The sequence below is a fragment of the Botrytis porri genome (genome assembly GCF_014898465.1).
Source record: "Botrytis porri strain MUCL 3234 chromosome Unknown BPOR_011, whole genome shotgun sequence".
In the NCBI taxonomy this organism is placed as follows: Eukaryota; Fungi; Ascomycota; class Leotiomycetes; order Helotiales; family Sclerotiniaceae; genus Botrytis; species Botrytis porri.
Window position 1 is genome coordinate 1,707,298 of NW_024066085.1, and position 15,714 is coordinate 1,723,011.

At 42.6% G+C, this 15,714-nt stretch overlaps 6 protein-coding genes across 6 annotated transcripts; 3 read left to right on the forward strand and 3 right to left on the reverse strand.

Moving 5' to 3' along the window:
- Nucleotides 1-355: 355 nt before the first annotated feature.
- Nucleotides 356-3,070, reverse strand: EAF01_008531 (uncharacterized protein; the record flags this gene model as incomplete). Its single annotated transcript, XM_038916787.1, has 1 exon — nt 356-3,070. One exon carries the CDS (start codon nt 3,068-3,070, stop codon nt 356-358), a length of 2,715 nt encoding a protein of 904 aa, XP_038768149.1.
- Nucleotides 3,071-5,878: 2,808 nt separating this feature from the next.
- Nucleotides 5,879-7,287, forward strand: EAF01_008532 (uncharacterized protein; the record flags this gene model as incomplete). The annotated part of the gene is made up of 4 exons (XM_038916788.1): nt 5,879-5,969; nt 6,023-6,129; nt 6,180-7,101; nt 7,157-7,287. The coding sequence occupies 4 exons, from the start codon at nt 5,879-5,881 to the stop codon at nt 7,285-7,287; spliced, it is 1,251 nt and encodes a 416-aa protein (XP_038768150.1).
- A 145-nt stretch (nt 7,288-7,432) lies between these two features.
- On the reverse strand, nt 7,433-9,103 carry EAF01_008533 (uncharacterized protein). The gene is made up of 3 exons (XM_038916789.1): nt 8,105-9,103; nt 7,722-8,045; nt 7,433-7,647 (listed from the first exon to the last, which is right to left on the reverse strand). Exons 1-3 carry the CDS (start codon nt 8,136-8,138, stop codon nt 7,601-7,603), a joined length of 405 nt encoding a protein of 134 aa, XP_038768151.1. The 5' UTR covers nt 8,139-9,103; the 3' UTR covers nt 7,433-7,600.
- A 2,312-nt stretch (nt 9,104-11,415) lies between these two features.
- On the forward strand, nt 11,416-12,039 carry EAF01_008534 (uncharacterized protein; the record flags this gene model as incomplete). The annotated part of the gene is made up of 1 exon (XM_038916790.1): nt 11,416-12,039. One exon carries the CDS (start codon nt 11,416-11,418, stop codon nt 12,037-12,039), a length of 624 nt encoding a protein of 207 aa, XP_038768152.1.
- Nucleotides 12,040-12,621: 582 nt separating this feature from the next.
- EAF01_008535 (uncharacterized protein) lies at nt 12,622-13,527 on the reverse strand (the record flags this gene model as incomplete). Its single annotated transcript, XM_038916791.1, has 1 exon — nt 12,622-13,527. One exon carries the CDS (start codon nt 13,525-13,527, stop codon nt 12,622-12,624), a length of 906 nt encoding a protein of 301 aa, XP_038768153.1.
- Nucleotides 13,528-14,740: 1,213 nt separating this feature from the next.
- EAF01_008536 (uncharacterized protein) lies at nt 14,741-15,546 on the forward strand (the record flags this gene model as incomplete). The annotated part of the gene is made up of 2 exons (XM_038916792.1): nt 14,741-15,247; nt 15,325-15,546. 2 exons carry the CDS (start codon nt 14,741-14,743, stop codon nt 15,544-15,546), a joined length of 729 nt encoding a protein of 242 aa, XP_038768154.1.
- Between the last annotated feature and the right edge of the window lie 168 nt (nt 15,547-15,714).

Below are 15,714 nucleotides of genomic sequence, written 5' to 3' on the forward strand. Positions count from 1 at the left end.
ACCTAAAAACACATAAAAGTACATAGCGTCAAAATCCTCGCCTTCGTTTCGTATGTGAAAGTCTTTTCTAAATATTAATTCATGAAGAATGTATGTAATGGTTATCGAGAAGAGAAGAGACGCAAAAACCGCCTGCCGTGCTGCGTCATGTTTGTTTCGTGAAGGTGAACATTATGTTTGAGGAAGAATACAATGGAGAAAGAATGAAAGAAGAAAAGAAATTGTTTGAAGAAAAGAAAATGCTTGAATGTACAATGTGAGAAAAAAGAAAATTGGTATCATGAACGCCGTAATAAGAATGAAAATTCTTAGTCCCTCTTATTGGTGATTAAGAATTCCTCAAAGAAGTGAGGGTTTAGACCTTCACTCCAATTTCCCTTCTCGAATTCACAAAAGAGGTGCCCCTGGTTCTTCCGATAGTATTTATAGCACTTCCAGGAGGCAAAGGAGGTAAAGCACAATCTGGTGGAGGAGCTGGGGGAGCACCATGCATAAGAGCTGGTAAGCTTCTTCTATTTGAAATAGGCCTTCTGGATCCACCTCCTGGAGAAACCAAACCAGAGGAATAACTTGGTTTGTGATTGAGAGTGGAAGAGTGAGTTGTAGGAGCGAAAGATGAAGAATGTCGCTTGCGACGTGGAGGATTAGATGGTTCTTCGGCGATTGGTGGCTGATAGCCTGAGGAAGCAAGCATACTTCTTGGACGACGCTGTAAACTTTGCTTGACGGGTATTTCTGGAAGTGTTGATAATGAGTGAGTCGGAAATAGAGATTCTTGAAGGGTTGGTAATGTATCTTTGTCTTGAGTGGCCTTTGGTGAAAGTGGTTCGGGGAATTTGAATACACATGATCCATTAGATTCGATAGGTGGTGTAGTTTGACGAACTGCCTGCATACTAGAATGTCGTCGTAAATCTGGATCGCGAACTTCTAATGAATTATTTGATGGCGTAAAACTAGAGACACGTCGAGCGGACCTTAATTCTTTACTTGATCGCTTTCCAATTGGAGACCTCGCTGGAGAGCGTGATTTATTATCCACTGTCGATGATCTAGTGCGTTGAAAGGGCCGCTGTGAATTTTCTGTAGAGGTAACAGGTATTGGAACTCGTTTCGGTGATGTTGTATCCATAACAGGAGATAACGGTCTAGCTACGGAGAGTGACGTTGGAGGTCCCTTTTTGTTTCTCTTCTGAGTCTCCATGGTTAGGTTCATTGCAGGAAGCGATGGTCGTCTTTCCGCAGCAGGAGTCCTAGTTGAAAATCTCTTACTTGAAGAGACAGGTACGCTGAAATTTGGTGTTGAAGGCGATGGGCTTCTCATGGTTCGGGAAGTTGCACCGTAATTTGATTGCCGCGGGGTTTGTTGGGGACTCTGAAGATGAGATGATGCTTGAGATATAGGATCCCGTACCCCTTGAAGTGTTTGTAACGATCTTCTACGTTCAACGATCTCCGCAGCATTCGGCCTTGCTCGTGCTGCATCCAGAGATAAAGGAGACAAATCTTCCATGGTAGAGGTACTATCCCTAGTTGGTGATGTTGCTGGAGACGAGATATAAGTTCGTTGATCGGATGAGCAATATGATAATCTGTTAAAACTATCCCGTAAACCCTCCAAATTTTGTTCATGTGAACTAGAACTATTTGTAACTGATGCGCATCCGGTCATTGGTCTGTTAGCTGCTTCACTTTGGGCTTCGTGTAGTGACCAACGTGGAAGGGGCTCCGGTAAGGATATCTCCTCGATATTCTGTTCTTCTGGCTGCCAAGAGGGACGGCGTTCACGGGGAGTTGACCATGGTAGAGCCAATTCTACATTTTGCCCTTCTGGTTGCTGCCACGAGGAACGGCGATCACCAGAAGCGCGAAGTGGTGAGCATGGAATAGAAATTTGGTCTGAGCCCCTTCTTTGGGCAAGATATCGATTACTTGGTTGACTCTTCAATTCTGGTGTGCTTTCTTCTGTCTTCACAGTTCCGGTTTCCGTAATCTGCTTTTTGCCTCCAAGTGTTTCAATTTCTTTCCTCAATACAGCAATCCAAGCATCCATTTCTTCGGCGCTATCCAAGACAAGCAGAAGACTAGTAGCATTTCTCCGATAATCTGCACTTCTGAATGCAAGTCTTGATAACAAAGACCTAGAGTCTGACGTTGGGACTCCATCTGCGCTCATTGACTGAGATACTTGTAATACCCAATGTTTACCGGGAATAACGTCTGATGCAAAGGCTACAGACTCCTTGCCTAGTTGAATCATTTTTTCTGGTAATCGATCGAAATTTCCTTCGCCTGGATATTGTAGAAGATAACCGGAAGTTACCAAAACATAAATCTTTTGAGTCCATTCACCTTTGGATATTGAACCTGACCTTTGCCTATTGTGTTTGATTGTTATGTTCTTCCCATCCGGCCCGGTCTCAGTTGTTTGTGCTATTTCATCTCGTAGGCTGGTATTCCTTTTGTGATTAGACATGCGGATAATGGCATCGGCTGATAAAGTTAACGCAGAAAGACGAGCGTGTTTTATAGATTGAGGATAACTTTGAAATAATGGCGGGGGATCAAATACCGAGGTTTTGGGGGTGGGTTTTGATGTAGGTTTGGCGGCAGTTTTGCCGTCCATGATCGATTTGGCTCTAAGATTCAAACGAGATGGGGTCCTAGTGGCTCTCACTGGTGTTGCTGATGTAGTTGGAGACGATGATTCACTTGCATTGCCCGTACCAAACTTTCGAAAAAACCCATCTCCCACAGGACTTGTTATTGGACTCATTAGCTTTGGTGAAAGTGGCGTTGGCGATGTGACTGATGGGGCAGGTTTGCGCTCTTCAGCCAGTGGCGATACCACATTTTTTTCGGATTTATTGCGTGTGAAAATTCCTCGAAGACCACCTTTCGACTCCTTACGATGAACTTTCCGACCGCCCAGAGGAACTCTGCCTTCCTCTGAGTTACTTGTATTTATTGGTGGTGGACGAACGCGGCGATTGAGTACGTCGGACGACGATGACGATTCATCATTGCTGATGCTCTCTCCCATAGAACTCATTCCCATAAGTACTGACATTGTAAAGGTTATCCAAGCTTCCTATGTTATTGATATGATGCTGGAAACCAGATTCCTAGATCGTGGCTCGGAGAGCTCAATTGAGCCAAGCTTCGGATTCTCGCAAATGTCTCGATTTCCTGGATTGAAGATTAATATTGCAAGCTCTTGAATGGATGCCGTTGAAGTGAATTCGATTCGCAAGTATGTTGGTGGTGTTCGTGTTGTATCGTGGTGGTTGTGGGAAAAATGAGTTTTTGGTCAATGTAAACAAAGCCAAAGGTGAAAAGTCGAGTCAGCAAATCACGATTGATTCAATGAGTGACAGTGAATATCGCAATTGTTATGATCGGGACAGGCATCATAAGAGGGGTGGACCTGATATCGAGTGAGATTCTTCAGATGAGATGGGGAGGACGTTGTAAGCAATTAACAATATCAACCGAGCTCCTATATGCGAGAAATCTCAACACACAATGGGATTTGATATATTTGAGGAAAGCATTTAGAGGAAGTAATTCAAGGAATGACGATAGAAATGAAACAGCATAAGAAAATGTGAGAGCACACAAAACGTAGTGAAGGAGTGTTACGGGATAAAGCGAAGGAAAGTACATCGTTCTGTATAAGAAAAACAAAACTTCTCTCTTACAGAGTACCCAGGTCCACGCGGTGACAAGGTCTTGACAAGGCCGCGACATGGATAAATAGACTTCACGTTCCCCATAGCGCTCAGAGACCAAACTGGCTGAATAGTTTTGGAGAAGAGGGTTTCTCCCATGTCAATTCTGTAGTCTTCAGTCTAAACATAGTAGACAAGGTATGGTTTAGACCGCTTAAATTTAATTTCCCAAAATCTTACTGGATGCCGCTTAAATAATCTTGGAACTATAAAAGCGTGAGTGAGAACTTAGAAATTGGAAATTAGCTTTGATTTTTATCTTTGAACTCGAACCGAAGATAATTGAATAGGGTCCCTTGGCTTGTGACGCACGGATTGCCCCAGTTTGAGGTTTTGGAGGTAGTTTGAGATGGATGAAGTCTTTCCATTTGTTTTTGGTTATCTCTCGAGTTGTTTGGATGAGTTCCAACTCTGAAATCTGACTTTTTTAATTGTAAAGCATCAAGCGAGTAAGTTCTATGTTAGCTTGGTGATTCTGCAACGGGAAAGCCCCGCACCGGCACACTTGTGTGAATTTTAACAATCAGTACTTGAGTGGTTGAGAGCTGTGCGATGTGGTATTGAAATAGTGTAAATCGTATTGTGCAGATTGATTATCGATCTTTTAAGGGGTACATGAAGCCCCTATACTACTGTTAGAGTGTCTTGATTCGACTATCTCATCCTTGAATATTCGTCAATATCAGTACGTACGATGCAGGTAATGGACATATCCAATTTGTCTAGCCAATGATTTGTCTGCTGATCTCTGAAAGACGGCGGTTACATCGTACGTAGAGATGGAGCCTCGGCAATGTGGAACCTAAACCGAAAGTTCCTGCATAAAAGCAGTCGATGATCCTGCAAGGGTGATCCTATCGTTGAAATCCTTATGCACACCACCTGCTCTCTGCTCTGAGTAGTTGTACAGAGTATAAGCCATAGAATGCTTGTCGTGCTTATGAAATATTACCTATTAGTTCATGTTTCTTGAGGAGAATTTTGCTAGTTTGAGGCAATGGTCGTCATGGCAGTTGTCAAGAAAAGTTTTAGGCTGTTAGAGATCGTGATCTAGAGGTCTAGAATTTCTCTTCATACAAGGAAAATGAGTTCGCCCACTTATCGACTTTCAACATTTTGAAATGATCGCAAGAATAGATTGCTTTGCTCCCCCCTATTGAGCAATCGGTAGCAAAGGTTGTAGAAATCTGAGACTCTGAGGGACGTCAAAAGAAACGATGCGAAAAGATAACGTCAATGAAAGGAGAGAATTGCGGAATACACCAGTGATAGTGCAGATATCCGGATGGTGATGCTGATGCTGTAAGGCTTCTAGAGAGAGTGTGGATTTGTAATAATCCTCGAGGGATACGATCCAAGTTCCCAGGGGTTTCTTGTCTGTGCTTTGACTCGAGTTGATTCAGTTGATGCTGATCAGATGACAGGCTTAGCCAAAATTCGTATCTGTACCTGTGCAATCAAACACCAACAATGTAAATGCGTGCAAGAAATAAGAAATCGTGGGAAGAGAAAAAGGAGAAGACGGCACAAAAGTTGTAGCGCAAAACAGTTGCATGAACGGGAAGAATTGGTGCGAACTGGCGGGAACTGACGAGAGTCTGAACGTGGAACACCCAATTTCCCCATGTCATCCATATCATCCATACCATTCATCCGTACCGTCCATATCGCCCATATCTACCAATGGACCTCCACCTTTAAGCTCAAGGTTGAAAGGAAACACTAGACAGTGCGGAGTCTGTTCTCCGTATACTGTAACAAACTCGATATTGCTGATCACTACTGATTAGATGGTTAACATATTGGTAGGGAGAGGATACTAGGTAATGTGATGAAGAAACAAACTTTAGAGAACCTCAAAAGGGAGGGAATTATCAACGATCGTAATGTAATATTGGTACTGGTAGAATGAATTTGCATTGAATTCCATGTGTTATCTTGAAAGTATAAAACGTTGGGGACAGTAATAAATATAATAAAGCTAAAGTACGCAAATCTTGTGAATTACAGGATCACGTGCTACGCCATTTCATCGGTTTTTGCTTTTGCACGGTAAAATCAAATCAGTGACGCGCCGGTCGCTTCAACCCCTCAGCAACCCCAAAAACTCCCGTCTCTGACCGAGATACAAAATTCCATCAAAAAGTATGTCTCGAGCTAGTGTGTCGTCTGCAAGACCACTTTCTCTTACGGAAGAGCTTGAGAAGCTAGAGCAATCTATCACTTTGACTCTCCAAGGCAAGATTTCACCTCTCTCCTAAAGCATTGTTTGTTTACTAACACAACCTCAGAAATTGATCACAACTTTAGTCGAGCACACCGTATCGTTACTACAAGTATTCTACCGGTTGTTGAACAATATGCCAACCATTCAAATGCGGTATGGGAAGGATCGAAGGTTAGTGCACATCTACAGAATGCTTGAAAGGTAACTAATAGCGGGGGTAGTTTTGGAAACAATTTTTCGAAGCCAGTGCCAATGTCTCATTATTACAAGTAGAGCAACAGGAGGAGGAGGAGGATGTCTCATATGCCCAGTCCCACGAAGAACCAAGTCAATACACAGCATCGCACGTTGACGATGAAACTGTCCGAACAGAAGATGATGGACACCATTCTTATGATCAGGATGATTCAATGTTAGAAGATAATGACATAAGTAGTAGCACCCCTCGAGCTCCTCCTCCTAGAAAGGATAAAGAACCACAATTTGCGGACCTCTCATCTCCATACGAGGACTTGAGAAGGGAACTTAGAGGCGCGAATTTACAGGATGATGAAGATGACACACAACTACCAAGTACACCTGGAGCGAAGCAAAGGGCACCGGATATGTCAATGTTGCCAGATTCATCCCCATTTGATACAACATCATATCGAATGGACCCGAATTTATATGATTTACCATCGAATGCTCAAACTTACATACCATCAACGGCTCAAAAGTCAAAAGATCCTCAATACCTTAAAATGCTGGAGAAGAATTATCGAATCCAAGCTACGCCACTTACGAATCGGAAAGAAAAGAGAACACCTGCTAACAAACCCTCATGGCGAGATAACCATTCGCCATTGTCTTCACCGCCAGCTGCAGCACCTCAATTACACGCTGATATATTCAGCTCGCCGATAAGACAACCATATAGACAAAATGCACCACGCACTCCAGGTGTAAGCGTTCAAACCCCTGCGAAAGGGAAGTCGAAGGATATCTTTGCCAGATCTGTGAAGAAAGAGAAAGAGAAAGATGAGATTACATGGGAAAGTGATAGTGATGAAGATGCGGAGGATATCTACAAGGAACTTGGAATGAGTCCTCCAAAGACCATTCAATTTTCCTTACCGCAATCAAGATTGTTACAAACTCCTGGTATGTCGTTGCCCTTTTTTTGATCCGTTGGCGATGCAAGCTAACTTGCTTATAGCACGAGAAGCAAGTAAAAGAATCGTTGAAGATCTTCTGACCACCGCAGGAGCTGGATTTGACAACACCGACGAACTGGACAACAGTCCAAGTATAGTTGCTATGAAAGATGATTTCGATGATAGTTTTTGAGAAACTCAAATTTATTTATTAAAAACCTAACGAGATATGAAAATCAAGAAGTCAATTTCCAACACCAAACTAGAGCTTCCAAAACGCCGTTTCCCAATACGTCTGTTCCCATTTGGGATAGGATTGTTTCATAAACATCCGGCTTTGATCCAGACACTACCGGTATGTTGCCAATGATCTATATATAAAAACTCCACCGAAACCCATGCCGAAGGATATGTAATATCACAGCATGGTCGTAAAATACCCAAATTTCAAGGGTCCGCGGTCAAACACCATTCAAACAAACAGACAAATTGAACACTGGCTATGATTACTTCATAGCCATGATCATATATGTCTCCGTGAGTGATTGTCTCGCTACCAATCCCATCAAGTCAGCCTTCTATCCTTTCATTCACATCCATCACATCAGGCTTTAGGGTCGAACGTACGTGTCTTCTTACTCGGTGTCGAGGAATCAATCAAGGTCTTCTCGTTTGACTTGGTTGCTTCCCTCTTCGAATGCTCCTTATACGAAAACTTTTCTTTGATTGTACTGAGTGGATGCTTCAAAAGTGAAATGGTGGAAGTGGTGCTGTACATTGAAGAGGTATCGTTTGCGGGAGTGTATGTGGCAGTGGTATCCATTGAGTCTTTTGGAGAGGAGGAAGATGTAGCAGTGTAGGATCTAGAGGTGGAGTAGGAGACTGGTGTTGCTTTTTGGGATTTGGGAGAGGAGGGATGGAAAAGCGTTGGAGGTTTCTCGTTTGGAAAACCTAGTGTTTGTTAGATGGGTTTATGGGATAGAGAAGGGAGTGGAAGAGGTTAAACATACGGGTAGCTGGGTAGGCGGGGAATCCGGCAGGCATTTTTATAGATGGACTGTTGATGTTATTTGAGATGTTGGTGATGATAGAATTTTGACTTTGAAAAATGAATTTGATGTCGAAGCAGTAGTGTTGCTTTTATGTGTGTTGATATCTTCTTATATCTGATTGTTGATAGTGGTGATGATGATGATGATGATGATGATGATGATGAGGAGAATAAAAAAGCCTTCACAATCGAGGCATCTCCCCCTCTATATACATATCCAACCCAACCAAATCCATCACAACCCCATACTCTTTAAAAAAATATGACACCTGTCGGTCCATGTACCTCCACTTCAACAACTCGAATCCAGAAAAGGCAAAACGGTCATCACAAATCGAGAATGCAGAATCTAGAATTTAAAGTCTCAACCATGTCCCATTTCATCTCAAGTCATCGCATGCAGACTCCGCCCGCGAAGCAACTAAGCAATTCTGAGCAAGGTATCAGAGAGAGAAAAGTCTGATATCCCATGCTTGCCGCCTTGTTTTACCCCAGCTTGGCCTAGAAAAGAAAAGAAAAGAAAAGAAAAAGAAATAGGTAAGGTACGGTATATGGATATGGAGTATGGTATGTATGCTTACCAACTAACTAACAAGCAAACCATGCGTGCATATTTAGAATGCATATCAAATTTTACTTGTATGACTTCGTATTTTTATTATTATCTTTTTTTGGAGAAAAAAAATAGGTAGAACTGTCAGAACACCGGCCGCGTACACGCTTTGCATGTGTTGGAACTTGGATGCGCGAAAGGTAGAAGCTATACTTGAAGGGGTTTGGGATAAGGCTGAAGAGGTGTGAGTGATGATGGGCTCGGAGTTCGCTTATTCCACTGGTTGATGCTGATATTCCGTGCCTATCTACCTAAGCTTTTATTAGTTGTAGCGGTGATGGAAGATTGGGGAGAGAGGCCGGATGACTCAGGGTTTGGTGGTGGTGAGGTGGTGGTGAGGTGAGGTGAAGTTGAGAGGGGGGGAGGAGGGGTACTCGGGGAGCTTGATTTGGGATGGGATGGGGTGGGATAGGATAGGATAGGATATGATAGGGTAGGATAGGATAGGAGGGTTTGGATGTTACGGTGTGGAGCATGGACATGGAGATGCGTCATTCATTTGGTGATTATATGTTTTTATTGAAGTGAGGCAGGTTACTAAGTATTCTCTATTCATATGGTTCTATGCTTGATATCTCCCAGACCCAACTCCCAGATATCAGAATATCCAATTCCTATTCTTGAGCATTTCTACACGAAATCCCGATATGTCTGCAAGTTAACAGGTAATGTTTCGAGTACACGTATAACTTTACCATCAGCTCGTGAATAAACAATCAAACATACACATAGATAGACAAACTACGAAATATGTATGTACTCTATACATATTGTGCCGCGACGACTGGTCGATCGACTGGAAATCGCCGTGCAGGTACCAACCATACCGAACTACGTATCAGGAGTTCCATTACGAAAGACAGACGAATGGATTGCGAAGATTGTGTCTGATATGCATGTATTCCATGCCTTTTTGTGGCTAGTGATCTGCTGCCTGATTTCTGATCTATCTCTTGTCTTCTTTTGTCTGTTTTGTGGGAAATTCAGTGTTGTGGTGGTTCTGGTGTCAATGTGTCATATCGTGATCGCCAGCTAGACAAGGCAACATTGTATTGTGAATTGATCTATGCATTGATGCATACGGACCCTCTCATCACATAGCTCCATACCTATCTAACAATACTTTTTAAGAATTCATAAGTAAGCAGGAACAATACTTCCTATACCGTAACACTAAGATCTTACTACTCCGTGCCTCACACATGGTCTTATGAACGAATACCCAGATCCCAGCCACACCTCGCACTGAACTCCGAAACTAGATTAACATGTCGGTATAAGCAAAGGCTCACGAGTAGAACTTCAACCCAGCCCGTTGGGTCGGAATACCTATTTTTTATTCTGGACCAAATCCCCCAGAACGAAATTGGTGGTGAGAATTTTGATGTAAAAAAATTTGTGTGATATATTATAGGAAGACTCATTGAGGTCTAGAACTGTATCTCTTCTCGGATTCTGATTGAGATAATTAAATGAATATGCTGGGCTTGTAAGGTTGCCGTGTGATTTCTCCGCTCACTCCACTTTCGAAGCTTTTTTATAAGTTACAACTTATATTGACTCCAATATTGTCTGAGCGGAAAGAGTCATCGAAGTTAATTGATAGTGATATTGAATTGACCAATCAGCATAGGGAATTGGGAAGAGTCATTCCTTTGGTTAGGAGATCAATGCTTACAAGACTGCGGAGGAATCGATTGTTTATTAGATTGTGAAACTGATGTGATGAGAGTTTACTATTCTACTCATTTTGAGTGATTAGATGATGGCAGAGTCGGATGACTAGGTGTGGTTTCAATAGGTTCAAAGTGGCTAGCGAGGCTAGCTCGATTTTATGGAAAAAGGTTATATCATATCTTATCTACTCGTTCCTATCTAATCAAAAGTCATCGTTCTGAATGCATATTTTGCAGAGCGTGATCGAACTCCTGTTGCTTACTTATACTTCAGTTGATACCAACCTTACTGTGAAACGTGAGAAGGGATGCACCCACGCGGAATAGAAGTCAAACAAGAGTCTATACAAAGGGAGCTTGGAAACTAATCCACCACGGGTATTTGGGCCTGCTTTCAAGTATGGTACTCAAACAGCCGCCATACCTACCACCGCGCATATCTTCGTTCTTGTCACTGGTATGGTCGAAAGGAGCATCGACGAAGACGATGATGCGCTGCGGTTTCTCAATCTCTTCTATCACCTGATTAGGAAGGTAGTGAGGAGAGCGGTTTCCATGAATTGTAGGCTATGTATGACACAGTTCACCGTAACAGATCAAAGTAGATAATCGGAATACCAATTCTGTGTGTTACTTATCGAGCTCTCAACTGAACTTCTACTTGATCTCTATGAATAATATGGTGCACAAAGTTGACTCACAGCTTTTGTAACGCGGAACTCTCTTCGCTTCTGTTGACTTTTAAATCCTTCTCTATTAATTTAATCCTTTTCTCTTTTACATTCCAATCGATTGTGATTTGAATAATCACTCATTTCATTCCATTTGAGGGCAGCAGTATCAACATCTCAGATATCCTCAGGTATTCACAAAGTAAGTCTATAATAATCTATAACTCTAATGACTTTTCTAGAGTTCATGTTATACCTTTACCCAATAGTAGAAGTTCAGTCATTAAGCCGATACATAGCATCCATTCCAATGTCTTCCTCCTCACCCTCACCCCCACCCTCAGAATACCGCTCAAATTTCTTCACCAAGAAATGGACAATCACCATCCCGTCACACCCAACTGTCAAATTCTTCCGCGCAACGCCATCTCACTTTGATGCCTGGCTTCCCCTTGCGACAGACGCCGATAACAACAAATTGCAAGACAGCAAAGACCAATTCTGGGATGAGGTTGCCATCTCAAAATGGAAAGATAACATGTATGATCAATACGACAAGTCTAATACGGATTTTCATTGCCTGAAGGTCCTCTTTGAAGTTGATGGGAAGGTTATGGGGTTTGGGGATATCTATGTGGTCAAGCCTGGAATCGCGAACATCGGCGTGGTTCTGAATAAGGAGGTGAGGGGTAAAGGATTGGGAAAATTAACGGCTAGTGTTTTGACTCAATTGACTCTTGATTTTGGTCTTCAAGCTGTCGCTGGAACAATGAGGGATAATGAAGCGATGCGTTCGACGTTGAGAAATCTAGGATTTGTGGAAGAGGAAAAAATCATAGAAATCGAAGGTCGTGGAGTAGTGGCAGAATTTTCTTATACGCTTTTGCGGGAAGGATGGAAGGATATTGAGTTGAGTGTGGAGTTTGAAGAGTGATTTGGTACAGCTGGTATACTAAATGATACCATCGATGGACGGTGAACTTATTTCCAAAGTGGCTATATGCGATATCGATCCAGTGTTCATCTATGAGCTTCATTTTGTTTTTGGTGAAATGAGTTTGTCATTAAATATTTTCATTTATTGCAATACAGCTATGTAGCATATGAAAGTGGTTTCACCAAGCCCATCAAGTGAAGGACTGGGAGACTTAAAGGCATAGACATTTGGTGGCTCAAGGCAGTTCCTCAACGCATTTGTGCGAAAACTACATAGGCTTTTCATTTATGGCTGCTCCTATCAGGTTCTTTGTCTTTTACTATTGAAAGCTTGAAACACATAAAGTCTATCTTTTAAATATCACGAGGGTCATCTAGGCTTCAAAGTCGGACAATTTTTTTACATTTTATACACAGTAAGCCAGAATACTGTGTAAATACATGACTCCATATTGCGTAAACTTTATAAGTCTACTTATAGCCTACAAGGTAGGCTCAGGTTCTGACGTATATACTTATATTCCTATAACCCTTAACATGCACCTAGGAGTTCTTACGCCAAACAAAAATCGCAAACCTTTTAATCCACATGACTTCCATAAGGATCCTTGCTCAAAGTAGCAACACCGTCAGTGTCTAATTTTACACAACGGCCAATCGCCCTAAAAGCTCTCAAAGGCGTCAGACCACTCGTCACTCTATCAGAAACCAAACCATTACAATGCGCAATATGACCTCCTTGCACCGCATCCTGCAAAATCCACACATTTTTCTCCTCATTGAGAACCCGCGAAATGGCATTCGTAGTCAAAGCCCAATTGTATAAGCAATGCGCAATATGCCATTCATGGGTCGTCCAAATAAACGGATATTTACTAAGCTCGTTTGCATCTTGTGGAACAGGCTCGGTCCGGTTGGACCAGCGGTACCAGGGGAAGATTCCGGCGCCGTCCAGAGGGAGATTGGCGTGTTTGTCGACGAAGGAGCTCATGATTTCACTGCCGTTGCAGGCGGCTGGAACGTAGGAGAATGCCATGATGTTAAATGTACAACCTGCGGCTTTGGCAGTGGCTTCGCTGTTGCCGCAATCGAGGTCTGGATGTGTGGGATGGCTGGATTGAGTGGGTGAGATGGGGAGATGCTCATGCTTGTGTTCGTGGCTTTCGTGGGAGTGAGATTCTGGTTGTGATGGTTGCTGAGTAGATGCACTATTGTAGGTGTGCTTCAAAGCTTGGAAACGTAATGTTGAGTATGCTCCGAATGTGATTGATACGAGAGCAATGATTATAGCGACGGCGGCCACGATGTAGATTTTTCGCTTATGGCTGTGTTGCTTTTGATGAGAGGGGGAGTCATGACGCTCGAGGAATAATTCTTCTTCGTCTGATTTGGAGAAATCATCATGATTCTCTTTCCCTGATTCATGAAGTCTTTGGTCTTCGAGACTTTCGTAGTGTGTTGCTTCGGGGCTGTATAAAGCTGACATGATATTAGAAATTGGGTGGAAGGAAAAGGAGAAAAAGGGTTCGAAGATTGAAGATTCAAAAGTCAAAAGTCAATACCCAGCGATGACGAGAATGCAAATTAGTATGCGTCTTTCCCAATGTAACTTAGTTACTTTGTTGAACAACCAAAGTAAATGGGAAACTGACTTGATCACGGAATTTCAGCAAGATGAAACTTTGGGCGGGAATCAATTATAGTACTACAGTACTTCCAGAAAATATCGATTTCCCTCCATGGTTATTTACCTCATAGATGTCATATCACACATTTTTCATTATAACCGCATTTGCAGAGAACCTGACACAGCTTCCGCCAGCGCACAAAATATCTTTATCTTTCTTTCTATATTATCTTCACACCCTTCATGATCACTCACTTATAGCAATTAGCTCACCAAATCGAATACATCACAGAAAATAGGGAATTACATGACGTGTCGATGAAAGAGTTAATCTTTCATATTATCGTCATGTTGAAATTTATTGGTTTCGAATCCTCGCTTGCTGGCTACACAGCATGGCACGGTATGATTTTCTTATCGACTTTGCACAACTGGTAGTAGTTTTGATTATCTAGGTTTATTCTGGTGGGAGGGAAAGTGTATGTGTATATGTGTGACATAGGCTAGGGATTGGATAGTTGTTGGAACAAGGATAGTTATCGTAAGGAGGGGCTCGTTGGGATTGAAAACAAGTTTGGATACTTTTTGAAGATAATGATATGATTTCTGGATTGGTGGTTCATTTTTTTTCATTGTGCGATGGATGATCTGTGGATGGTTAGTTGGGATTGGTGATGTTGGAGCTAGCTGAAGTTCGTTTAGGTCCCGATGTATGCTTTAGTGTTGAGTATGCGATTTAGGTAATACTCGGGATGTCTTGAATAGTAGAGGTAGTTCTCGAGTATCTGCTCTGAGTGACTAAAGTACGGATCAGATCTTCATCATAGCATTCATAGGCATGGCCAATACATTGCATTTGCGTTTCTCCGAGTATAAAAACTCTGTGTCTTTCATTTCGTCCTAGTATTCGCTTGCAGATTAAAAATCCCCGAGTATTTCGACCACTATAGCAGAAGTGCAGTACACGTAATTCCTCGTGCTTTCTTCTGTAGTCAAGAAAACACAGCTCCCATTCCTTCCCACCTTCTATCTTTGGAAATTCAATCACCAAACTCACACATCCATAATAACCATGGAAAACAAATTCAAACCCAGCATTAGCTCACCTCTTCGCTTCATTCTATACACCATCTTCCTCTCCACAGCAATAACATCCACATTCCTCCTCCTCTCCCACAACCAACTCCTCCCCTTCCTCTCCCCCATCCAAAACCACATCATCTATCAAATCTGTCCCGAAGCACACACTCACACCAGCTGCGCCTCCCAAGCCCCACCAAGCGAATTCCACCCCAAAATCTTCGTTCCCATCCCCACGCTCGAAGCCGCGCTCGGAGACCCCGAGGACGTGGACTGGGATGAATATCTCCTTACTCCCAACGGGGGTTTCATCATAGTAGATGAAGGAGAGGGGGTGACGAAGGGATATGGAGTAACCATGTTTCATCAATTGCATTGTCTGGGAATGATTAGGACGATGTTGTTTGGGGGGCCGATGAATCACGATCATGAGGTGCAGGGGGCGGAGTGGTCGAAAAATCCGTTGCATTTCTTGCATTGTTTAGATTATATTGCGCAGGTGAGTGGTTTTTCTTTTCGCTTTCTTTTCTTTGGTGCACGAAAATAGTGTTATGCTAACTCTGTCGTGTCTATTAGGGAATCATCTGTACGGCGGATGATACCCTTGAAGTTCCTAAACCCACGACCAACGCAATGGGAAAAGTGGTGGATGGAATAGATGGTATGGGCCATGAACATCAATGTCGCAATGCGAGTGCTCTGAGAGAAAAAGTGCTTCTTAGCGAAAGTAAACCGGTCTGGAGAGCAGCCCTTGGTCGGACCAGTGTATTTAGCCATCGTGCTATCCCTGTAACTTGAGTTTCGAATACTAGACGATGGAGGAGCAAACAGCTGACTCTCTATTGCGGGGAGGTGGGGACGGGTTCCAGTAGATGTTGTAACTACGTAAATTGAGGGTTTCAGTATGCTGAATGACATTATGATAATAAATTTGAGAAGCATTTTAATCTGCCGAGTCTGAAAATT

Bases quoted from the DNA above. Each gene is read 5' to 3' on its own strand.
- EAF01_008533 (XM_038916789.1), bottom strand. From the start codon at position 8,138: ATGCCTGCCGGATTCCCCGCCTACCCAGCTACCC. The intron at 8,046-8,104 runs GTATGTTTAACC...AACAAACACTAG, and splicing joins CCCCGCCTACCCAGCTACCC to GTTTTCCAAACGAGAAACCT. The intron at 7,648-7,721 runs GTACGTTCGACC...TGGGATTGGTAG, and splicing joins GACACCGAGTAAGAAGACAC to CGAGACAATCACTCACGGAG.